Below are 26,506 nucleotides of genomic sequence, written 5' to 3'. Positions count from 1 at the left end.
TTAAATTGCACCTGAACAAGGTCTGAAGCAGGTTGTCCCACCTAGAGATAATGGAGTCTCAGTCCAAGATGTGGCAGTGGTGGTGGGGAAAGTTGAGGTAAGAAGTAGCAGGATTCAAAGATATAATTTGCAGGTGGATTAAACAGAATTTGCTATTATTTTAAATGTCAAGTAAGAAAGAGTGGTAAGATGATTGTGGAGGTTTGGGTGTGAGAGACTTGAAAAAAGTAGAATTTTTATTTACTGAAATGGACAATAAATATTGAGGCAAGAGCACAAAATCAGTACTCTGGTTTTCTTTGTGGTAGTTTGCTACATTAAATTTGAATTAGAAGGAAGTCTAGAATAGAGATATAACATTGGGGAGTCACATAAATCATGACTTTCCTGAACACATGAATATTAAAATCATGAGCTTGGATGAGATCACTGAGGGAGTGTAGTAAAGAAAAACAAGTTTGAGGATTAAACTCAGTTGTATACCCCACTGTTTAGAGGTTGATGTGGGAGGAGTGAAGTAGAGCAGATTCTAGAAGCTGAGATCTAGGAAACTAGTTGAATTGTGTTTCAGCTGTGTGAAAATGCTATTGATATGTTCAGATGAGAAATGGCTATTGAATTTGGTATTGAGAAGACATTAATGACCTTGTGAACTGTTTTGGTGAAGTGGAGAGGAGGAAAAGCTGATTGGAAAGAATAATCAAAGAGAAATTCAGATCTTAAATATAAGCTCAGATTTTTCAGGAAGTGGTTTTTTTTTTTTTTTTGCCAGTCATGGGGATTGAACTCAGGGCCTGAGCACTGTCCTTGGACATGTTTCAAGGCTAAAGCTCCTAAAGCTCTACCACTTGAGCCACAGCTCCACTTCTAGTTTTTTTTCTATGTATATGGTACCAAGGAATCCAACCTGGGTCTTCATGTATCTTAGGCAAGGACTCTACCACTAGACCAAACTCCCAGCCAGGAAATGATTTTTGTAAAGTAGAGCAAGGAAATAAGATGGCAGCTGAAGAGAAAATAGTGTGTATGCATATTAGTTTTTATATTTGCTGGTGCTTGGACTTGACTGAAAGCTTCAAGCTCTTGCTTGTTCATATTTAGGCTCATAACTGGAGCTTTACCACTCAAGCCATTCCTTCAGTTCTAAAGTCTGTTGTTTTTCTTTTTTAAAAGATGGCTACATAGCTGACATAGGAGAAAGAGAGGAATACCATTGTTTAGAACATTTGTCCTTTTGATGAGTATTTCTTCATTTATAGTTCTTTACACAGCACTGGGGGAAGACTTTCTCTTTTCTAAGCTCTCAAATCCACGTGGTTCAGGGAATTGAGTCTTCTATAAACATCCATTTAACTTCTTACTCTTATATGTTGCCTCTACATATTGTCCTTTCAAATTATTATCTATTATACTTAAAAATGGATTCTTAGCCAGGTGCAACTCAGGAGGCTGAGATCTGAGGATCACAGTTTGAAGCCAGCCTGGGTCTGAAGGTCTATGATACTCTTACCTCCACTGAACTACCAAAAAAGCTGGAAATAGACCTGTCGTTCAAGTGGTAGAGTGCTATCCTTGAGCAAAATGAAGCTCAGAGACAGTGCCCTGGCCCTGATCAAGCTTCAGGACTGGCACTAAGGGAGGAGGGCCCTTGGTTCCAGCTATGTGTTAATAAGGTGTATCAGCTTTAAAGTCCTTTAGGAACTAAACATAATCCTAGAACCTACCTTTCTGGAAATCTTACATAATAGCAAAAGGCTATGACTATACTTAAAACATTTCACTAAACTTCTTCCACCTACCATGGTGAGTACTTTGTAGACCATTAGATAGTCTTATGAATTTGCCACTGAGAGCAGGTATTAAGCTTTGAATATCAGATTTGTCTTGTATCATTGGCATTCCTGGCAATAAAGTAACTTTCTGTGACTCTTACTCTCAAAACTTGACTCAGCTTTGTTTCTATCCCTTCACATTTTTGTCTTTTCTGTCAGAGGTTAGGTTATGATAAGGGATAAATGTTCTGTCCTTAGCCAGTGATTGTTGTAAGTTAAAAGATAGTGTAATCTGTAAAATAAACATTGATGAACTGAGGAGACGTTAGTTATTATTGTTGTCTAATAAGGTCAAGGTTTTTATTTCTGTTTTCATTCAAGGTTTGATGTCAGAGTTTTAAAATTAGGGTCAGAATACTGATGCCAGTTGGAAAGGTATTTGCAGAAGTGTTGTGGAAACATCTGTAAGAGATGCTTTTGGATGCTTGAGTGTTTCACCTCCTCATCCATAAAAATTATTTGTAAATGCTATGCCTAAAGATATGTTTTAGTGGGAGCTTATGTAACTTGCTTTTTATTTTTTAATTTTTTTCTTGTGTGACTTGCTTTTTAAAAGAAGGTAGACAGACGTGCTATTGGAGCTCTTTAGAAGTCACAGAATGAATGTCTTAGTTCCCCCTCACTGCCCCCAGTACTAGGATTTGAATTCAGGGCTTCATGCATGCTAGTTAAGTGTATTAACACTTGTGCCGTGCCTTCCATCTTTTAAAATTGTTTTAGCATATTTTTCAGAGAGAGTCTCAAGCTAGTTTTTGCCTGAGCTGTTCTCAACTTGTACTTCCGGAATAGCTGGGATTATAAGTGCTTAGCATCTTGCCCAGGCAGATCCATTCTTGGAGAGGAAAAAACTTATATTTTTATTTCTCTACATGGGTTTTCTTTTCTTTTTTAAATGGGAACTGGACCTGAGGTGTAACTTGATGGTAGAGTGCTTACTTCCATCCCATCCCCAAGTACACAAAGAAATAAGTAATAAAGTAAAATCAAAAAAGTAAAATTAAAAATAGGAGCTGCTATGTACATATATATATATGTATATGTCTGTACATAATTTTGTCCATATATTTTTATTGTAATTAATAGAAGGATTACATTATATTCACCAGATAGAAGGTGCATTACTTCACAAACATTGATACCCTTTTTCATGTCTTGGTCCCCATTTCCCTCCCCCCACCTCCACCCCTCATCTTGTTTTCCCCCCTTCCCTATCCTATTTCAAATAACCAAATAAGCATATATACATTATATCAGATAACAAGGTAAAGTACTGTAACCATGAGATAACCAAGGGTCAGCAAAAGAGATGAGCAATAACATAGCTGTACATACATTTTTATAGACATATTTCACAGAGGCAATTGCTAAAAATACAAGCTGATGATAATTATGTTAATGGATTTTCAAAAAATTAACAACTTATTTGAGCTTTATACTGATTTTTTGCTCTATAATTATACCATTATTATTATAGTAAACTATTATATATATTTGCTGATTTGTTACCAAAGTAATTTTTCTGATTATGAGAAGTTTTTTTACATTATTATTACTTTTTTATTTAGAGTTTTTAATTGTAATTAGTAGAAGGGTTACATTATATTCACCAGATAGAAGGTGCATTACTTCACAAACATTAATAACCTTTCTCATGACATGGTCCCCATTTCCCTCCCTCCTCATCCCCCCCATCTTGATTTCCCCCCTTCCCTATCCAATTTCAAATAACCAATTAAGCACATATAAAATATATCAGATAGCCAGGTGAAATACTGTAACAATATGAGATAACCAAGGGATAGCAAAAGAGATGAGAGATAACATAGTACATTAAGGACAACAATCACTCATTATATGGCTTTTGTTTCTATATCCTGGAGATCCTTTCATTTAACGTCATACTATTTGGCCTTATGTCTCTCGATTTTGTTCTATTGTAAATCTCTGCTAGGAGAGCCCAAGGTTTCTACTGATTTTGACAAATGAGGGAGTCTCTTGGGCCCGTGTTCTTTTGAGTCTGGCTTACTTCACTTAATATGATTTTTTTAAGTCTTTCCATTTCCTTACAAATGGGGTGATGTCGTTCTTTCTGACAGCAGCATAGAATTCTATTGTGTATAAATACCACATGTTGTTGATCCACTCATCAACTGAGGGACATCTGGGTTGGTTCCATATCTTTGCTATGGTAAATAGTGCTGCAATGAACATCGTTGTGCTAGTGGATTTAGTATGCCCTTGTTTTTGGATGATTGGGTAAATGCCAAGTAGTGGAATTGCTGGGTGATAGGGGAGTTTCTATGGTTAGTCTTTTGACGAACTGCCATACTGCTTTCCATAGTAGCTGAACGAGTTTGCACTCCCACCAACAGTGTAGAGTGTAGTAGTGATCCCTCCTGGCCATATCCTCTCCAGCATCTGTTATTAGTTTTCTTGATCCTGGCCATTCTAACTGGAGTGAGGTAGAATCTTAGAGTTGTTTTGATTTGCATTTCTTTTATGGCCAGAGATGTTGAGCATTTCTTCATGTGTCTATAGGCCATTCTTATTTCTTCTTCAGAGAAGACTCTTTAAGTCTTTGGCCCATCTTTTAATGGGATGGTTGTTACTTTGGAGATTAGTTTTGGAGTGATTCAATTTTTGAGCTGCTGATATATTTTAGATATGAGGCCTTGTTCGTTGTATGGTTAGTGAAGATCTTCTCGCATTCTCTAGGCTTCCTAATTAATTTACTATCTATGTACTTTGTCATACAGAAGCTCTGCATTTTAATGCAGTCCCACTTATCCAGTCTTTCTCTGAGTTTATTTTGGTGGAAGTTTGACTTTTGTATGTACTTCAGGACATATTTAATGAATAGTGACTTATGAGAAGGATTTGTGTGTTATAGATATTAGTGGTTTGAATGCTTTAATTAAAGCAAATGAATCTAGGAGGTAGGTTTATTCTTATAATTTGACTTAAAGTAATTATATTCATATATATTCATATTTTAAAATAAATGGTTATACTCCCGTATTATAATTTTATCGCACATTTAAAATTAAGATTTTAGAGCATTTTAATAATTAATAATGTTAGAATTATTTTTGGTTCTCTTCTACTTTTCAACCTTCTTGCCTGATTTTAGGAAGCAGGTTGAGTTTTTAGCTGGCTACAGTGATTATTTTTCAATTTATATGTTAATCTTGTACCTTTTTCTTATACCTTTTTCTTTTCCTATAGACTGGTGAATTTTCGGCTCGTTTTCTTTTGAAGTTGCCTGTGGATTTCAGCAATATTCCCACATACCTTCTCAAGGTAAAATTTCTATGTTTTGGGGTCAAGTACTGATGGCTCATGCTGTAATCCTAACTATTCAGGAGGTTGACATATGAGCATCATGATTTCATGATGTTTCACAGGAAACTTTGTGAGACTCTTACCTTCAGTTAGCTATCAAAAAGCTATATTTGTTGATGTAATCCTTCACTTTATACAGTTACTATACACTAATACAAATCCTTTTTAAAAAATTGGAAGCAGGCCTATGGGGCAACCTTATTGGGGGAGGGGATATGTGGATATTTTACAGAGGTTAAAATTGACACTCAGAGATTAGACTGTCGATTAGACTGTGGTTAGTAAGAGAAACTAAATGGAGTAAGGAGCAAGTCCTGAAAAGAAAGCCATAAGATGGAGGCCTGGTTTTATTGCTCATGAGGATTTAAGATGGCTGACTACCCTTATTTCAACCTATGGTTATTTAATTTCAATCCAATGTAAGAAAAATTTTTGCCTTGCTAATTTGATGTTGTTAGAGAAGTAATGGTGTTTATAACTATTTAGAGAAGACAGAGCCCTTATACAAATTTCCCTGAACTGAGTAACTGAGTAGTCAATAAATATTATCTTGTTCTTCATCTTAATAATGATTGCTTAATAATATGGTTTGGTAGAGTATAAAATAAAACAGTGGAAAGGACTAGGGAATGTTTTTTTGCTTTCTATACAAGAGAAGAATTTCTGTAAACAAAAGATGGAGAGAGAGAGAGAGAGAGAGTGAGTTTGTGTGTGTGTGTGTGTGTGTGTGTGTGTGTGTGTGTGTGTGTGTTTATGCTTTTGGGTGTAGATTCCAGTTGCTTAGTTTTCTACTCCGAATACCATGGTTGAGATGTGCAAATAAGACTGGAGGTTAGCATCTTCTGCCTGTTTGTCTATACTGCTTTGGTGGAAATACATGTTCAATCTGTGATTCCAGGGCACAATGAATTAAATTTCAGTGATTATTGTATTCTAGTAGAATATCAAGCAGTTTCCTTAGAAACTGTTATAACATACACCTAGTAATTGTCGTATATTAGAGTTCAAACTTTTTTAACTCAGTTAAGGCCAAATTCAGTAGTACATATGAGTACATTATTGGTACAATTGTCTTAATCCACAATTACATAGTTACAGTATGTTTGTTTGAATTGTTGGGCCTTGTTTGTTTGAGTAGCTTTTATATTTACTTAACATTGATGCCTCTGCTTATGTGAGAGTCAAAGGAAAAAAATAGCATTTGCCTATAATGTTTTTTTCTCCTCAGTATCAAACTCCCATATATCTGTTTTAATATCTTTTTACTTTGTAGTTTGCTCTTCCTCTCCTTGCTAGTCAGAAAGACATAGGCGGAACCCATTTGTCAAAACTGTAAAATGTATTTTTTTTTCCAAATTAATATGGCTGGGGATTTTTTCTTTCTTTTTTGCCAGCCCTGGGGTTTGAACTCAGGGCCTAGGCACTGTGCTTGAGCTTTCTCAAGGCTAGCGCTCTACCACTTGAGCAGTAGCTCTACTTCTGGCTCTTTTTGTGTATGTAGTACAGAGGTATTGAACCCAGGGCTTCCTACATACTAGGCAAGCACTCTACCAGTAGGTCACACTCTTGTCTCAGGAATTTCTTTTCCTGTAGATAAATGCAATGAATTTCTGGATCTTTGGTTCATGAAAATGAAAACAACAAGGATAAAAGGGGAAAAATTCTAGTATAACCATAAAACAAAAACATAAAACATAAATCTTGAATATACAAAAACAAATAAGCAAACAAACAAAAAGCAGTATACTAGAATACCAAAAATTATTTAGAATACTTGTCAAGGGTTTTAAGATGTAAGGTCATTGAGTTGTATCATAATCTTAGGATGTTTGACTATACTTTTTAGACAAAATTTGCATTAGGAACTCCTTTACATATTATTTATATTATGTTGCTCTTCATCTGTTGCCAGGCTTATAATTAATAAGTTAATTCGAAGAGTAAGATTTAATACTGATTCCTAGGATTAGGCTACTCTTCACCAAGGCCAATAATCTTTTACCTAATCTTCCCAAGCAATTAAATGGTAAATTAGAATTTTTTTTTTTGTCCATTGTGGGACTTGAACTATGTGCCTGGGTGCGGTCTCTGAGCTCTTCAGTTCAATCCTACTGCCTTACCCTATGAGCCACAGTGCCACTTCCAGTTTTCTGTTGGTTAATTGGAGATAAGAGTCTCATGGATTTTAGTGCCTGGGCTGGTTGAACCACAATCCTCAGATCTCAGCCTCCTGAGTCACAGGATTACAGGCATGAGCCACTGTGCCTGGCTCAAACTTTTAAATACTGACAAAGCATAGAGTTCTTGCTCCAGTGTAGTTTCATTATACTATGATGAAGCCATCATTAACTCCTAAATTTATATTATTCATTAAACCCATTTTTCTTACTGATAGGATTCTGTGATATTGTGCTGAAGAAATTAATTAAATATTCAGTGATATAATTTCTCAGAATATACTCAGGAGATAGATAGATATATAGATAGACAGATAGATAGATAGAATGAAACCTGGCTTTGGAGTCTGAATTTTACTCTTGGTTGAACTATGTCAAAAACTTAATCAGTTATGTAAAAACTAGTTTACTTCATAATCCTAATGAACATTTCTTTATTCACTAGAAATTATATAAACTGCATGAAAGATGTTGTGCACATACTCAGTTCCCATAGTCTATGTAGTAGAAAATAGTTCCTACATTGTATAGTCTATGGCTCATTGTATATTCTCACGCTCAGTTACATACCCCACGACTCCTCAACTAATACATTTTTTGGTAAAAATTGTGATTCCTCCCACAGGAAGTGTATTGAAACGATGAAAGTATAAGTTTTCATTATGGCATTTTTTTTTTTGTGGGGCTTGAAATTGGCATGGGCACTGTCCCTGAGCACTTCAGCTCAAGGCTACTGCCCTACCCTTGAGCCAAGCCCCTGCTTCCTTTTCTAGAGGTTAATTGGAGATAAAAGTCTCAGATCCTTTTGTGCCTGGGTTGGCTTTGAACCTTAATCCTCAGATCTCAGCCTCCTGAGTAGCCAGGATTACAGGTGTGAGCCACCAAGCCCAGTTTCATGTTCGTGCATCAGGTTCTGTGTCCATGAATTTAGTCAAGCACAGATGGGAATTATTTGGAAAAAAATTGTGTCTCTGAACATGTATAGACTTTCTATTCATACCATCATTTTTTTCTTTCTTTTCTGTTTCTTTTGTTAGTCATGGTGCTTGAACTCTGGGCCTACGTATTGTCCCTGAGCCTTCAGCTCAAAGCTAGCACTCTACCACTTGAGCCACAGTGCCACTTCAGTTTTTCTGGTGGCTAATTGGATATAAGAGTCTCACAGACTTTATTGTCCTGGCTGACTTTGAACTACAATCCTCAGATCTCAGCCTCCTGAGTAGCTCAGATTATAGGCATATACCACCGGTGTATATTCCCATGTTTATTTTTGTTTTGAGAAATATTTCTTTTATTTTTTCTTGGAAAAGCAATACTCCTGGTGAGAGTCCTAAAGAAAAAGATAATCATTTGTCTACTAAATTTTTTATTATATAACAAAGAATGCTCATAAACTATAGATACAACATTTAGAAGGGAGGAAAGAACCTTACTTAAACATTATGTGTGTCTGAATTAGTCTCTTAAAATTGTGAACCAGTTTTATTGAGACTATATTAAAGTTAAAATCCTTAAAGTTAACCCCTATTACACTATCACATAGAAAAATCTCGGAAAATGCATATTTTCTGCTGGATTCCACTGGATAGGAGATTTAAATAGTTATTTCCAGCAGGGAGTGCATATGACAAACAGAACTTTCCCCCTCAAACAAAACGTCTCCAGTAACTTTTCTTTGTTGCATAAGAAAAGCCCATATTACTTATGAATAGTTCTGGAGCGTAATCTCAACTGGGTATGTTTAGGTGTTAGTCCTGCTAGGGCAGCATCAATGATTTAACAATTCACTATGACTAAAGTATTTGGACTTAGGGTTTCTGTGGTAATCTTGTTGGCATCATTTTACATGAAGTAGACCATTCATTTGATGGAATGCTTGGTGAAATGTAGTTTCTCTGTGGAATCTGAATTGTGACAGTATATGGAAATAAATTACGTGTAAAAAAAGTTATCTGTGTTAGAAGTGAGGCATGTGAGTCAGGGTACACAATCCTAAGTGGGTCACTCTGCCAGGCAAAGGGAGAAAGCAAAAATTAAGGTCAGGTTATTGTGACATATTCAAGAGCCTAGGAAAGGTGAGAGAGTTGTAGTAAACATCCAGGCTATTAATACATGATCGTTGAAGCAGGTCACTAATGCAGAAGGGAGTATCTTAGGGCTAATGTGTGTTGAGTGAAATTATCTGATCAGCACAGGAGTAAGCCTTCTCAGCCTGACACTGGAAAGTCACCTGTTTGAGGTCAGTCTGTTTCTAGTCCAAGCTTCATTAACACATGCAGATGTTCCTATGACCAAACAGGTACTGAAAAGTGCTCTGGGTTGATAACATACAGTAGGACATGGTAAGAACTGTAACAGACTAGGAAGTGTGTGCTTCATCTAGAGGCACCAGTTGCTATACTGCTACAAAGTTGTTCTCCATGTAAGAATGTGAGACTGGTGTTAGCAGATATGCGGATGTTATTATAAGAGGCCTAGAAACTCAGGGTTTTAATTATTTTCATATGAAAACTATCTGCTTTTTACGTGATGGAAATAACATGTACTGAAATGACTAAGGGAAATTCACAACTGATATGATCACATATTATCCAAAAAATCATAAGGATTTTTTTGGTAGTCTTGGGGACCTAAGTCCTCATGTTTTGGGGACAGGATTTCCCTATCCAGACCCAGCTGACCTTAGACTCTCAATCCTCCTGCCTCTGACTCACAAGTAGCTGAACTTATATAGGCATGCACTACCAGAAATCATTCACATTCTTAGTATTTTTCAATATGATTAGCTTACTGATGTTCTTCGTTTGAAAACTTTAAAGAAAATGTTTCTTGAGTACATCCATTTCTTTCATATACCTAGGAAAAGACGTAATGGTGTGATGTGGTTCTGGAAGTTTTTATTCTTTTTACCTTTCCTTAAAATTAGTGGATGATTTTACATTCTCTATACTTAAAAAAAAGAATCAGGTTGATTAATAACCATGAGATTCTTTTAGGAGGTAGGTATCAATTTTGACTTTTTATAATTTGAATTATTTCATTTAGTTTTACTTATTTGCTAAGAAGAAAACTGGTAACACCTCCAAATATTCCCTTTTTTAAAAATCCAGTTTGCTCTATTGATTATAATTACTTCTCAGCACATTTAGGATTAAGATAAAAAGCTCTCTGATTTTCATGAACGAACGAATATAAATTCAGAGGCTAACCTTACAAAGCCTTTTCTTATATGACATATCAAACAAAACCCCCAAATTTAAGACAGTTTTTTTGTATCTGATGAAGTCACACTTAATAAGCAGCTTTTAGAAAAGACTGCTTTAACTCATTCTTGTGAAATCAGTTTAAAGCAAAGCAGTTAGTTGTCTGGAACTTTTAAAAGAGCATAAAGAATTCACAGGGTGCTCTCATCTTATCTGAAAGGAAATAGTTTCTGTCCAATCAAATGGTAGTGGGCATACTTTTATAGAAGTACGAACAAGTACCTAGAAGAAAGTGCCATAAAAGTAGTGTGCTGTTCATTCCTATAATAAGTCTGATTTATACGCACTAAATATGATCCAAAATTTGTATGTGGACCTTAATCACAAAGACTGCAATGAGATGATCTGAACCTTTATTCTGTTACTTCATTGAAGATGGGACTTGGGATTTTCAGTTCACTCTTCTTGTCTCATCTCTTCTTTAGAGAGAGAGAAGCAGAGCTTAGAGAGCAACTTTCTCTAGATGAGGGGCCTGCAATCTTCTCTAAAGGGCATGATGGTAGAATTTTAGGCTGATATGCCATATGGTCTCTGTCACAACTACTCAACTCTGCTGTCATAGCATGAAAGCAGCTACAGACAATATGTAAATGAATGAGTGTGGCTGGGTTCCAATAAAACTTTATATTCCAAAACAGGCTTTGGGCTGGATTTTGCCTATGACAATAGTTTACTGATTCCTTTTCTAGATTGTGGAATGGGGTATTTCTTAGGGACATCTGGTTAATTATAGCAGATATACAGGGATTTGACTCAATGAGTGAGTAGTTTTTGTCATGATTTGTTTATATTTTACTGTCACCTTCAGCTATTTTGAAGTCTCCCTCTATCCTTCTTTTCTTTCATTTATTCTGTCTTTACTCTTTTTAAATAATATTTTAAAATATATACTTTATTCAGTTTTCTTGTACATCTGAATTTTCCCAAACTGCAATTAAGATCAGTTATTTCAGTGGTTGGAAAGTTTATGTCCCTGTCTTTCTGTCACTCCTGCTCAGTGTGGTATTCATATGTGGGGCCTTTGGAAGGCCTGAAGATAGAACCCTTATGAACAGGATTAGTGTACATCTAAACAAGACCCCAGAGGGCTAGTCAATCTTCTCTGCATGTGAAGACAGAATAAGAAGGCACTAATTATGAACCAGGAAATAGGCCTTTAGCAGATACCAGATACCTTTAGCAAATACCGGACCATGGAGTTTCTAGCCTTCAGAACTGTGAAAAATAACTTTCTATTGTCAGACACTACCTCATTTATAATATTTGTTATAACCCATCAGTACTAAGATAGGTAGACATCACAGAGGATTGTTGGTAATATTTATGAGGTGACATTATTTTTGGAGAATAAGATTCTAATTCTGAAATTTTGTCATACCAAGAACCTAAAATAGTCAATGCAGCTTTGAAAAAGAAGAGCGAAATTAGAGGACTTATTCCTCCTTATTTCTGCTATAGTCTGATCTCAAATATTTTCTCAAGACTAACGTACTGAAGGCTTGGTGGTTCCCAGGGTCATACTGTTGGGAGGTAGCAGAACCTTTAAGAAGTAAGGCCTAGGAAGACAAAGTTAAATCTTTAGGGGTTAATCCCTGAAAGGAGATTATGAGTTCTGGTCTCTTCCTCCTTTTTTCTGACCATAAAATGAGCAGTGTCATCTTGCCATGGTGTTGTGCCATGGTTCACTGTCATGTTTCGGGTATGCAAAATGGGTGAAGCAAACTTAGCACACGTTTGAGCTTGGAGTTGGTACAGAATAGAAATGGGTTTGTGATTGTTTATTTATTGAATTAGTATTTCAAACTATTGAATTTATTACTTATTCAAAATATTCAAATATACTAGGAAGACTTTCATCAGAATTAAGGTCAATTTATGGCATTCCTTCATTTTTTCCTTCTCATGATTCTTCCATCTCAAGTTCAAAACTCAAAGTTTTACTATTGCCAAATATCCAAATACAACACATGATAATTTTGACACTAGTATAAGTTTCTACCCTTCTAACCTTCCCTCTCCCAAAATGAAGAGCAGTAATAAACAACTCTGAAAATTCTCCTTTTGGCTTTCTTTCATTGTCTTTCTTGTAATTTTATGAACTATTTGTAATTTTCTTTATAAAATTACAGTTAGAATATACTGTTCAGGGGGCTGAGAGTTTGGCCTAGTGGTAAAGTGCTTGCCTAGCACGCATGAAGTCCTGGGTTTGATTCCTCAGTACCACAAACATACAAAAAAGCTGGAAGTGGTGCTGTGGCTCAAGTAGTAGAGCTCTAGCCTTGAGAAAGCCCAAGGAGAGTGCTTAGGCCCTGAGCCCATGCCCAGGACTGGCATGTGTATATATATATATATATATACATATATACATATACATATACATACATACATACATATATACATATACACCTGTTCAAATGCTTATCAGTTAACCAGTTCTACCCTCATTCCCTTGCAGGGTGAGAAAATTTTTTGTCTGTCAAGGGCCATTTGGGTTTTAATAATACAATTCACAAGCCATACAAAGTCATTAATTCCCATAGATAGCCACCATTAGCAGAGGGAAAGCATATAGTCTGTCTTGTGCCACATGTTTTTTATTAAAGAATTTATTAACATTGATTTTTACATCATATTTCAAATGACACATTTAACAAACAAGTATTCAAAAAGGGAATCTATATATACAATCACTGGCACTTAGATTTTTAGAACATAATTAAAATTAGGCTGAGGGTTTGTATGTCATAGATACATATTAATCTATGTAATAAAATATTATGTCTATAGAGTCACAGATTTTTATGTCCATGTAGTTGTGTTTATATTTCCAATACCATGTCCATAGCATTGGGTACGCAAATATTGAGTCATCGCTCTTGTACTGTTTGGATCTAATCGCCACATATTAAGGATGGTTTTGAAGGCCTTCTATGGCCCATGGGCTGGAGTCTCCACTGGTCTAAGCAGTAATCCTTCAAGCATTCTGTTCTCCTATGGAGTATGCTTTAGCAATATAAATTTGTCTGGTTGTAATGGATAAACAGTGAAAGTATGTCATTATAATGCAAAATTTGCCATGTTTTGTGGTATTTTTTTTGTAGTGCCCTTAAATAATAACAGCCAAATGCTAAGTACACTGATGCAAATAATACAGCAAGCTGAGCATGTATTTTAGTAATGCTCCTTGTATAAAAAGAGATTTTTTTATCATAGAAGTTCTGTGTAGAGTAGCCCTTTCTTTGCATGAAACAGTAGTATTTAATACCTAGCATAGTCACACATTCAGTGCTTGTTGCATACTTCTTTTAGCTCTAATGGAATTGTGAAAATACTTGTTCTATGGGTTGGGTACATTTGCTTAACATGTTTGAAGCTCTGGGTTCCACCCCCAGCATTGCCAAAATGAAAATAAAAGAAAATACTTGCCTTTTTATTTGATGGCGATATAATAGTTTCTTTATGAGCATTTCTTATCCTTTCCCATTCTAAAATAGTGATGTCATCAAATCACTTGATAGAAGATGGAACCCAGTTCACATCTTATCTCATGCATGCTGTCTTATAGTCAAGGTGGAGTAATTCAAGTATGTTGTACTTGAGCTTCATTATAGCCTTCCAGGTTGTATGTAATAAATGTGTGTGTGTGTGTGTGTGTGTGTGTGTATATATATATATATATATATATATATATGAAAGTGATTGGTAATGATGAGTTCTTACATTATTTGCATAGATCCTACTTTCATATAGTTTTAAATTGCTATATCTACAATTGAACTGATTAAAATCTTAAATTTAAAGGAAATGCACAAGTTTGATGAGACTATCCTAATAAAGAATCGAAGCAGAATTCTGATTATGCAACATCCCACAATTATTTTTATGGCTATTGCATTCTTATCTTCTTATGCAATATTTACAATGTACATGTGTAGTAAGAGCACAAAATACAAGTTCTGACAATCTCAACCATAAATCAGACCAAGTCACGCAATGTAACATTTGTGACCCCCTTTGGCAGATGCAGAAAACATTTTTTTTAAATGTATTCTTTTTTTATTAAAGAATTTATTAACATTTTTTGTGCCAGTCCTGGGCTTGAGCTCAGGGCCTGAGCACTGTCCTTGGACGTTCTCAAGGCTAGAGCTCTACCACTCGAGCCTCAGCACCACTTCTGGCTTTTTTCTATGTATGTGGTACCGAGGAATCGAACCCAGGTCTTCGTGCAGGCTAGGCAAAGCACTCTACCACTAGGCCAAACTCCCGGCCCACAGAAAATATTTTGTTAAGAATACATAGAATACTAAGTTTACAACCCTGGTAGATTTGGGATTTTTAAGTTCTAAAACTTAAGTACTTTTACCACACAATTAAAAATTCTGCCAAGACAGTTTGATATTAATTTAATTATGAGTATGGTTAAAAAGACCTTTTTACATTACATTTTAAAAAATGTTTTAAATATTGTATGAATGTGATGAGAATTTCAGCAGATCATGACTACAAAAGATTATGATTCAGCCTGAAAACATAACCTATGGAAAATCATCAACTGTGCAGAGTGAGCTCTGCCAGATGACAGATCTTACTAAGAAAACCTGCCAATGAGAGAGAGAATGCTAGAAGAAAAAGAATCCTGTTGATTTTCAACATATGGCCCGACACTGACATATCTTATAGTTTTTGGTGAATAGCAACTCAAAATAACTGGATTGATTAAAAAAATTTAAAAAATGAGTACATGAATTTTTAAAACCTGCTCTATTTTTTCCACTTGTATTTGAGAGGATATTTTAATGGAGAATTCAGCATATACATGTACGTGTGTGTGTGCACGTGTATGTGTGTGTGTGTGTGTGTGTACGCGTACATACAGGTGTGTGTGCATGTGTAGGAGTGATCTTTGTTAGAGATGCCTAACAAACTGAAAATAGGGACAACCACATGTATAAATTCACACATAAGGGAAGTTCCACATCATTTGTTCTCTTCACTATTGGTTCTTAGTTACATACATATTGCTTTTGCTGTTCTCTCCCTTTCGGTTCTCTGTAGTCATCTTTCTTTTTATCCCTCCAAGCTTTTCAGTGGCCTCTTAAAATGAAAGGGCCACTTCTTCAATATTAGGCAGATTATACCATTACATCTAACTGATTTCTGATTATTATTGTTTATTTAATACCTAATTGGTATCTAGGACTGCATTAGAAAATATATAATTAACAAATCCTGTCTAATATATTTCTAGGTATCGTTGGAATGTGTTTGATCAGAGCGCTCTTAATTCCTTCTAGTTTTTTTTTTTTCTTTTTAAAGCAAGGTTTCATGTATAGCTCAGTGTGCCCTAGAACTTGCTGGGCAACCTAGGCTGGCTTCAAACTCACAGTTCTGTTTAGCCCTCTGTGTGCTGGGATTATAGGTATAAGATACCATGACTTGCTTAGTTCCTTCTAAATTGTATTAAGCTCTATTTAAAAATAAAATAAGGATATGTAGCTCCTTATTTCTGGGCTGTGAAGACTGAGTTCAGTGAATGCCATAGAGCCCTCACTAAGTAACCCATGTTACTGTGGTTATTATAAAATTAATTCTTTAAATAACAATATATATATTAGCTAATCATTGTAGCAAATTACCATAATTTTTATAGCAAATCCAATTTTATATGTTTTATGAAAAAACGAGATAGACATAATTTCGGATAGTACCAAATAGCTTCATTCAGCCTAGCTCTAATCCATTTTTTTGAACTTTATCTTTCTTTACTATTATATGATCTTTATTTTTAAGTATGGGTGTTTTGAACTCAGAATTCCTTGCTTGCTAGTAAGCATTCTACCAACTCTTTTTGGGTCAACTCTTTTTGTTCTTGTTGTTTTGGAGATAGATTCTTACCTCTCCTCCCTCAACCTACACCCAGCTGACCTGAACAGGAATCTGTTTGAACATTGTCTTCATTGTGATGACAGGTACATGTTATTGTGCCCAGCCTTTTCTGTTAAGTAGGGCTCTTGTGAACTTTTTTTTTTTTTGACAGTCCTAGTCTTGAGCTTAGAGCCTGAGCACTTTCCTTGGGATTTCTCAAGGCTAGAGCTTTACCACTTGAGTCTCAGCACCACTTCTGGCTTTTGTCTATGTATGTGGTACTGAGGAATCGAACTTGGGTCTTTGAGCATGCTAGGCAAGTACTCTACCACGAGGTCAAACTCCCAGCCCAAACTTTTTTTTCCTGCCATAGGTTGGGACCATGATCCTTTCCTTCTAAAGCCTCCTGACTAGCTAGGATTAAAGGCATGAACCATCAATGCCGTGCCTCTAGGAAGTTTATAACATGGTTCAGAATGGCATTTTGGTGTCTCTTTCTGCCTGCTCTGTAGTGCTATGGAAACTATCTCCTTTTTTAGCTAACTGGACAAAATGATAAACTCTATTACTCTGTGCTTCATGCACACTTCTTTTTCTTAGAAAAATCACTGTCATCTCCCTTTTCCAATGGCCATACCTTAGATAGCTTCAAAAGACTCTGGGGGAAATTTGTTTTATTCAGGAGAGTGAGAGAGTCATTCCCAGCTTAGTTCTATAGTGTATCTTACTAATACCACATGGAATTTGTAGTATTCTGGATTCTACTAAATGAAAATGTCATGATTTAATTTATGGATACTAGGGCTAAATATAAAGATTGTTTATAACTTTTAGGGGGCAAAGAGGAATGTTTACAGACTAGTGCAACAATGAACACTCACGAAAATACATGGCATATTCCTAATTTAAGATAACATTCTCGATGTTATTGCAAAGTTGAAGGATATCAAAGAGTTTACATATTAACCTATTTATATGTATATAAATATACATGCATGTATTTATACATTTATCCACATATTTTCCCACCTGAGGATTTTGATCAGTTTACATGTTCTTTAATTTTTTCCCTATATTTTTATTGTAATTAATAGAAGGTTTACATTATATTCACCAGATAGAAGGTGCATTACTTCACAAACATTGATACCCTTTTTCATGTCTTGGTCCCCATTTCCCTCCCCCCACCTCCACCCCTCATCTTGTTTTCCCCCCTTCCCTATCCTATTTCAAATAACCAAATACACATATATACAATATATCAGATAACAAGGTGAAATACTGTAACAATATGAGATAACCAAGGGATAGCAAAAGAGATGAGAGATAACATAGATGTTCTTTAATTTTTATAATTGATACTTTACATCTTAATTACATTTAGAGGCGAATCATTCATACCATTAGAGATTGGGGTGGTAGATAGTTTATATAGTTTATAACAAGCACATATAGATTTATTTGTAGCATTGCCATTCCTTTACCCAGTGTTTTTCAGTGCCAGCACTACTGACACTTTAGACCAGTTAATTCTGTCCCCCCTCCCCCCATCCTGCCCCTTACCCTGTAGCAGCATGGAATTTTTAGGTAAATTATTGACCTCTACCCTCTAGATGTTAATAGGACTTCCTACCTACCTGCCCACTTAATGATGATCAGAAATATTTCTGTTAATTTGTATCTAAATAAATGTCATTTCTCAGGACAAAGTAAGTTTTCTTGACATTCATTTTTTTATTTTGAAACATTGAATATTCTTTTGCATGGGTCATTGTGAACACCCGAACATCTAGTAGTACATTGTTTGATCATTTCTTTCCCATTTCTTTCCTAAATTTCTTTAGCCTTCACTCAATGAAAGTGCCCAGGAAACACATGAAAGCACTGAATTCTATCAAACTTCCTTTCCCTAGTTCTTCTCTACAATGCCAAGACCTTTGGCATTGACCTAGTTTTCAAGAAATCCATTATTATGCTAATAAAATTAAATACTAGTAGAGAGGAAGCAAGGATGACCATTAGGTTTTTGCCATAGGTAACTTGGTGGATTGTGGTCTCTTTGACTTAGATGAAGTGGTAGGCCATGCAATTGGGTAGAAGTTTGGGGTGCAGTGAGCAGGTTGAGGGGTTGGACACAGATTCTTGATTGGACATGTTAATTTGAAACTGCCTTTTAGATACCTAGGGAGAGACGTCCTGTGATGAAATATTAACCTTGAAGCATTTAGCATGAACATATTACTTACATTCATTGGACTACAGGAATTCACCTAGGGAGAAGTGTATTTGGAAGTCAGGTTTGGAAGAAGTCAACTAGGGAAGTTGGTGAGATGTTAGAAAGCTGGGAGAGTAGCATTACATGATGAACTTTATGTCTAATGCTGCTGAGCACAACGAGGGAAACAAAATATTTAAGTATGGTATCTTGAGTGTTATTCATTTGTTAATCATTCATTAATCAAGTAGAGATGTTAGATTTAACTGCTTTTTATGTTAATTAAATACAAATTGACAGATAGTCTCAAAAGTAAAATTTATCTAAGCTCTTAGCAACTTGTTGCCTAAGTTTAATAAGAGAAATTTATATAGAGAAAAAGAAGTCAGTAAAAATAATTGCTTAAAATGCCATGAAGTATACAACCTTCCTTGAAACAGAACTTTCAGGATGGTGGTTACTTCTTTTGTCTGTCTGTCTGTCTGTCTGTCTGTCTGTCTGTCTGTCTATCTATCTATCACCAGTCCTCGGACGCTTTTTACTCAAGGCTAATGCTCTGCCACTTGAGCCACAGGACCACTTCTGCCTTTTTCTGAACATGTGGTTCCAAGGAATCGAACCCAGGGCTTCGTGCATGCTAGGTGAGCACTATACCACTTGTCTATGCTCCTGGCCCTACTTCTTATTATTTAGTGTTGTGTTTCTCTTATCTGCATGAGGGGTAGATTAATATTCCTTATGTCAGTATTTGGATTGAGATAAAAATAATCCAGACTTATATTCCTAGAGAAAAATCTTCTGAACTTGATGACTTGGTTCTAGAGTTAACTTATTTTCTGTTGCTGTACAAGTAAGGTAGGATGAAAAATAAGCTCTGCTTCTTTTATTATGGGATATAGTTCTTTAATGAAAAGTTTTATGAGTATTGGATTGCCTAGTTTTTATTGATATAAGCTTGATTTTATATAGTAAAGAAAGCACATTTTTTCAATATTGTTAAAGTATGCCTTTTATTTAAACATACTTTCATCTCCATGCCTTTGGTTAAATATCCCTTCTTCATAGTTCTTTTCATGAGAAATTAAGAGTTTAGTTACATTGTTTGGATTGCCAGTATGAAGGAATATAATTCTCATTACCTTTAATTTGAAGTGGTGGAAGGATTCCATTTTATTCATTGAAACACTGTCATAGATGTTCAGTCTAATAGTGCATGTATTTATTTTTTGTGGGTCATGGGGCTTGCACTTGGCCTGGGTGCTGTCCCAGAGCTCTTCAGCTCAAGGTTACTGACCTACCCTTGAGCCAAGCCCCATTTCCCATTGTCTAGAGATTAATTAGAGATAAGAGTCTCAGGTTCTTTTGTGCCTGGGCTAGCTTTGAACCTTGATCCTTAGATCTCAGCCTACTGAGTAGCTAGGATTACAGGTGTGAGCCACTGTACCCAGTTTATATTTTTATATAAGCTTTTTCAATGTTTTTATATATGCATATATTTTTATTTTTTAATTTTTTCATATATTTTTAATTGTAATTAATAGAAGGGTTACATGATATTTGCCAGATAGATGGTGCATTAATTCCCATACATTGATACCCTTTCACATGTCTTTGTCCTCATTTCCCTCCCCCCACCCCCACCCCTCATCTTGTTTTCCCCGTTCCCTATCCAATTTCAAATAACCAAATAGAAATATATCCGATATATCAGGTAACAAAGTGAGATACTGTAACAATATGAGATAACCAAGGGACAGCAAAAGAGATGAGAGATAACATAGTACCTTAAGAACAACAATCATTCATTATATGGCTTATGTTTCTATATCCTAGAGATCCTTTCATTTAGCGTCCTACTATGTGGCCTTTTGTATCAAGGTTTTGCTCTGTTGCAAATCTCTGCTAGGAGAGCCCAAGGTTTCTACTGATTATGACAAATGAGTGAAACCATTGAGCCTAAGTTCCTTTGAGTCTGGCTTACTTCACTTAATATGATCTTTTCTAAGTCTTTCCTAAACATAGAGCTCCCCTATGACCCAGCAATTCCACTACTTGGCATTTACCCAATCGTCCAGAAACAAAGACATACTAAATCCACCAGCACAACAATGTTTATTGCAGCACTATTTACCATAGCAAAGATATGGAACCAACCTAGATGTCCCTCAGTTGATGAATGGATCAAGATGTGGTATTTGTACAAAATGGAATTCTATGCTGCTTTCAGAAAGAATGACATCGCCCCATTTGTTAGGAAATGGAAAGGCTTTCAATGTTTTAAATGTATGATTCTAAAAGTCAATCTTGACTCTTGGTTTATTATTAACTATATGCTACATATACATTCCTATAGAATTAATATAGGTTTGCATCGAGAATTCATCAAAAGAAACTACAGAGTTCACTATTTAAAAGCCTTTCATCCAATCGTTTTGGAATATAATCTTTGATAAACTCAGATTTTTATATTAGGGTTTTTGTTGTTAAATTGCCTAACCTTCATCACATTTGTCCTTAATAGTAGGAATTATGGGGAAGTTAAGAAACACCTCTGAGCTTAAGTATTATCTCTACTTTCAGAATTGAATTAGTCATAACTCTGAGGTTCTGCCTTAACTTTCTGTGGTATACATTTTAAAAATAACCATAAATTCCAAAATTTTACTAAAACTGTTAAGAAGCAGTGTATGTTAAATGAAAACAGCAATAGAGCACTGAAAAAAGAGAGGGTAGATTTGGTCTCAGTACTTAGATTTATCTGTTGAACACTCTTTAGATGAGGCAGAAGAATCTATCTGTACAGCTGCTTTAGAAGAAGAAAAGTTTCTCCAGAAATGAGAAATATGAGATGTATTGCTTTAGATGAGATTCATCAAATGATATCTTTTGTGGTGGTGGCTGTTGAATAGCATATAAATTAGTGATCATGTTATAAGAGATGAATCTCTGCCATACATTGTCAGTGTTATATAGACCACATTGTTAAGGCCATGGTTCAGATATTTGAAGAAGAAAGTAAAATCACTTTTAAAAACCAATTAAAATTACCTTAAGAGTCTCATCTTAAGTAACTATCTATAAGCATATTAATTTTGTTATTTCATTGAACTCCCTGTTTGATTAATCAGTGACCTGATTTAGTAATCGTTGGTCAGGCTGTCTTTTCTGGATATAGAGGCTGGAAGCATGCAAGGCATCTTTTCCTCTGCAGACAGTGTTCACTTAGGAAAGTGTTTTGGTAATACTGTGAGCACAATTGTCTAAGAACATTAAGATCCTTCATCTGGATCTTTTGTAACCATAAAAGGCAATGTGTCATGCTTTCCTGTTTTGCATGCATGAGAAGGGAGTAGAAAACACCAAAAGAATTTTTATTGCATAGAAATATTTCCTTCCCTGCAGTTGGTGAAGCAATAATGAGTCTACAAAACAATCTTCCTATAGTAGGAGAAAAGAGGGCAGAGAAATGGAGGAAGTTATCCTGTTTTGCAGCTAGATACAGAGCTGCTACTTCCAGCTGGAGTCACTTCTGATCTATACAGTGTTCTGTCCCTGACAAAGTACCTGTTTGTGCCTCTTCTCTTGGGCCATCAAGACAGGGAGGGCAAACAGAGGCAGCTTTTTTTTTTTTCTAGACAATAAGCCTGTCCAAGTGATACAGATAATTGGTGCAGACAAACTAGAGGCACACTTGCCCTTTTCCCAATCAGCAATGCTTTTTTTGTTGTTGTTGATCATTGGGCTTGAATTAAGCCTGTGTGCTGTCCCTGAGCTCATCAACTCAAGGCTACTGCCTATACCTGGGCCTAGGCACTGTCGCTGAACTCTTCAGCTCCAGGCTACCACCCTACCCTTGAACTGAGCCCCATTTCCCATTTTCTAGAGGTTAATTGGAGTTAAGAGTCTCAGGTCTTATTGTTCTGGCTGGCTTTGAACCTTGATCCTCATATCTCAGCCTTCTGAGTAGGTAGGATTACAGGCGTGAGCCACTGTACCTGGCTTCCAATCTGCAGTGCTTTCTGTGAGGAAAATTTCTCAGCACAGAAAATGTTGCTCTCCATATATCATACAAAAATAAGAGAAATGAGGGAATGGTGGGTTAGGAGGGATGTTGAAAGCAGTGACATTGATCAAGATGTACTGTATTCATAAACTGTTTTATTGAATGCAGCTCCTTTGTTCAACTACTTAATGATAATAAAATATATTTAAAAAATAAAAAAGATAAAGGTTTCTCTCGGTATATCCTTATCATTGTGGATCATTGCCATGACATGAGATTGATGTTACCTGAACTGTGGGATTGAGCACAGCTAAAAGCGGTTGTCACACTTCAGCACATCTTGAGAGTGCACCCTTCTGCTAGCCTAATTGACATTAGGCTCTTCACAGTTTTATTTAAATTGTTGAGATTGATGTACAGCGGGGTTATAGTTACACTCATCAGGTAGTAGGTACATTACTTCTTAAACAGTTACTCTTTTTTTTTTTTTTTTGCTAGTCCTGGGCTTGAGCTCAGGGCATGAGCCCTTTTCCTGGGACTTTCTCAAGGCTAGAGCTCTACCACTTGAGCCTTAGCACCACTTCTGGCTTTTTTTTATGTATGTGGTACCGAGGAATCGAACCCAGGTCTTCGTGCATGCTAGGCAAACACTCTACCACTAGGCCAAACTCCTGGCCCCACTCTTTTCCATGTTTTTTCCCCCACTTTCCCTCTCCCCACCCCTCCCACTCATCTGTTTTTCCCTTACCTTCCCTTTTCCTCACAATTTTTTATTGCTGCACTATTTTCACTTCCTTTTCTACTTTTTCTCATTTCACCTAAAAGAATTTAGGTTGCAGAAATGACCATGAGTCTCCCTCTACCTTTTTTTTTTTTTTTTGCCAGTATTGGGGCTTGAACTCAGGCCCTGGGTACCATCCTTGAACTTATTTTGCTCAAGGCTAGCTAGCACTCTGCCACTTTAGTCACAGTGCCACTTCCAGCTTTTCCTGCTTATGTGGTACTAAGGAATCAAACCCAGGACTTCATGCATGTTAGGCAAGCACTCTACCACTAAGCCACATTTTAGCCCCCAGGAGCCCCTTTTCAGTCAAATTAGAAGAGACTCACAACCCCTCCCTCCCTCCCTCCCTCCCTCCCTCCCTCCCTCCCTCCCTCCCTCCCTTTTTCCTTTCCCCCTTCCCTCCCTCTCTCCTTTTCCTCTCTCTCTCCTTTTCCTCCCTTCCTTCCTTCCCCCTTCCTTCCCTCCCTCTCCTCCTCTGCCTTCTCCCTCCCCTCCTCTCCTCTCCTCTCCTCTCCCCTTTCTTGTCTGTCTGTCTGTCTGTCTGATGAGCTTTCCTACCTGTACTGTCTTCAAATCATATTCTCTTGACTAGCTAGTATTACAAGTGTGAACCATTGACATCCAGATAGAGATGTTCTTATGTTTAGTTAATTCTTTAAACAATTATATATTCATTATAAAAATCAAGGTAAGAGGGCTGGGAGTTTGGCCTAGTGGTAGAGTGGAAGATCCGGGTTCAATTCCTTGGTACCACATACATAGAAAAAAGCTGGAAGTGGTGCTGAGGCTCAAGTGGTAGAGCTCTAGCCTTGAGAAAGTCCAAGGACAGTGCTCAGGCCCTGAGTTCAAGGCCCAGGACTGGCAAAAAAAAAAAATCAAGGTAAGAATGCTTAGTACATTTTGTGATTTGTGTGTGTGTGACCAATTAGAAATGACAAGTGGAGTTGTTTGTGTTCTTTGGAGGCTAGGAAACATTGAAACTGAAAAATAATTTCATAATATCACCAAGATATGTTACTATTATGGAAACTAAACTCTTTGTGAGTTATTAATAATTTGAGATTGAACATTAATAGTGTTTTCAGCAAAATGCATTTTTTTCAGTGTAAAGTTACAAGAACTTCAGTGTGTGTTCTAATTGTAAGAAAATGCTATAGTGCATTCTCAGAATCATGTGAGTAGATATGGGGTAGAAGTGCTCTGATGTGGTTGAGAATTGGTGTTTAAAAAAAATGGAAAAAGCAGAAACAGTGAAAGAACATTTCAAGTCATCTAATTCTGTTTGTGGTTAATGATAGCAAAGGTATCAAGTTACATTTGAAATCTAGTCCCAGTTTTGTTACTGACTCTGATATATTTTCTCCAAAATGGAGTGCCTATCTCAGTCCAGATATAAGAATGATACAATGCATAGGAAATACTTCATGTGGTACTTAGCTTATAATAATTCTGCAGAAGGTGGTAATAATTGATGTATTTGATGGTTGTTATTTTTGTGGTATCTTAAAGATTTCAGTGTGTATGCTTTTTTTTTTTTTCTGCCAGCCCTGGGCTTGAGCTCAGGGCTTGAGCACTATCCTTGGACTTTCTCAAGGCTAGAGCTCTACCACTTGAGCCTCAGCACCACTTCCGGCTTTTTTCTATGTATGTGGTACCAAGGAATCAAACCCGGGTCTTCGTGCATGCTAGGCAAGCACTTTAACCACTAGGCCAAACTCCTGGCCCCAGTGTATATGCTTTTTAAGATAGTCAATATAATAGTGACTTGAACATCTGGAGACAGGTTTGCTTATACTTACCATTTTTTTCTGCTACCCTCTTCTCCTAAATGAAATTGATTTCTCCCATTATTATGGATGCTTTACCTTTTCTTACTTCTCTTGACACACTATGAAAGCTTTAAAACATGACTATTTTTCCACTTGCACTACTCTCTTCAGGTAATCATTGCCAATGCTATTGAATTTACAACTCATGGTTACTAGATGATCTCAGTACTTGGGTCATATCTGCTCTCTGTCTTCCACCATCATGTCCATCAGTTTGGGCTTTGTTAAACAATGATCCATTCATTATTTTTTTAGCCTGCTAGATTGTTCTGCCTCCATCTCTGCTCCCTGCTTTCACAGTTTTGATCTACTTGTACTTTATCATCATTGCTTTGTTTCTAAAATTTCCTCTCCTTATGAAATCCTGAACTGTTGGTAATTTCCCTTCAGCCTTGACACTGCTGATTCCCTGCCTATTCTTGTCTCAAACTAGGCAAATAGTTAGAAATATTAGAAAGAGAATAATAAGGCAAACAGCTTTCCAAGCCAGGTCTGTGAATTCTTGATGAGAGCAACAAACCTTCTTCAATCTTAAGAAAACTTGATTAGTTTTTATACTTGGTTCTCATTTTTTTTTTCAAAAAAAGATTACTTAAAGAACCCAGCTTCTTTTTATGGTACGGGAGTTAAATGTGACTTAATGGGTAGTACAATAAAGTTTTTCTTTTTACTTTAGGTCTCTGATAGCTGTTGTAATATACATGTGAAACAAACAGAACCATAGCCAGGCAGAATTTTTACACTCTTGGTACAAGAGACTTAGGATCTAAAAGCAAAAAAGTAGTAAACAACCAAACACATAATAATGAATCTGGGAAGATCCCTGGAGAATGTTTTAAGGGGAAAATCAGCTGAGTGCTCAAGCATGTTGTAATTCTAGCTATTTGGGTGGTAGAGATTGGGAGCATCTCAATTCAAAGCCAGGGTGAGACCCTTTTACAATCAGTATAAAGCTGGGCACAGTAGTATGCACTAGTCATCCTAGCTATATGTGAAGAGTGAATAGGAAGGTCATAATGTAAGCTAGCTCAAGAAGAAAAGAAGACCATATTTGAAAAATAACATAAACAAGAAGAGACTGAAAGTGTGGCTCAGGCAGTAGAGTGCCTGCCTAGCCAAGCACAAAGTTCTGTTTCAAATCTCAGTTCTGCCAAAAACTAAATTTGAATTAAAAAAAAATTAGAGCCGAGCTTGGA

The 26,506-nt window shown here is 36.3% G+C and overlaps 1 protein-coding gene across 3 annotated transcripts in view; it reads left to right on the top strand.

The window, feature by feature from the left end:
- Babam2 (BRISC and BRCA1 A complex member 2) overlaps nt 1–26,506 on the top strand; it is a 393,826-nt gene that overhangs the window by 141,894 nt on the left and 225,426 nt on the right. For all 3 annotated transcript variants that reach the window (XM_090337241.1, XM_090337243.1, XM_090337240.1), the window contains exon 6: nt 5,058–5,132. In XM_090337241.1, coding sequence (XP_090193367.1) covers nt 5,058–5,132 — 75 coding nt within the window. The remainder of the gene's footprint in view (nt 1–5,057; nt 5,133–26,506) is intronic.

Source organism: Megascapheus bottae, chromosome 7, assembly GCF_031878675.1.
Source record: "Megascapheus bottae isolate mThoBot1 chromosome 7, mThoBot2.hap1, whole genome shotgun sequence".
NCBI lineage: Eukaryota > Metazoa > Chordata > Mammalia > Rodentia > Geomyidae > Megascapheus > Megascapheus bottae.
This window is presented reverse-complemented; position numbering and strand designations above follow the sequence as displayed.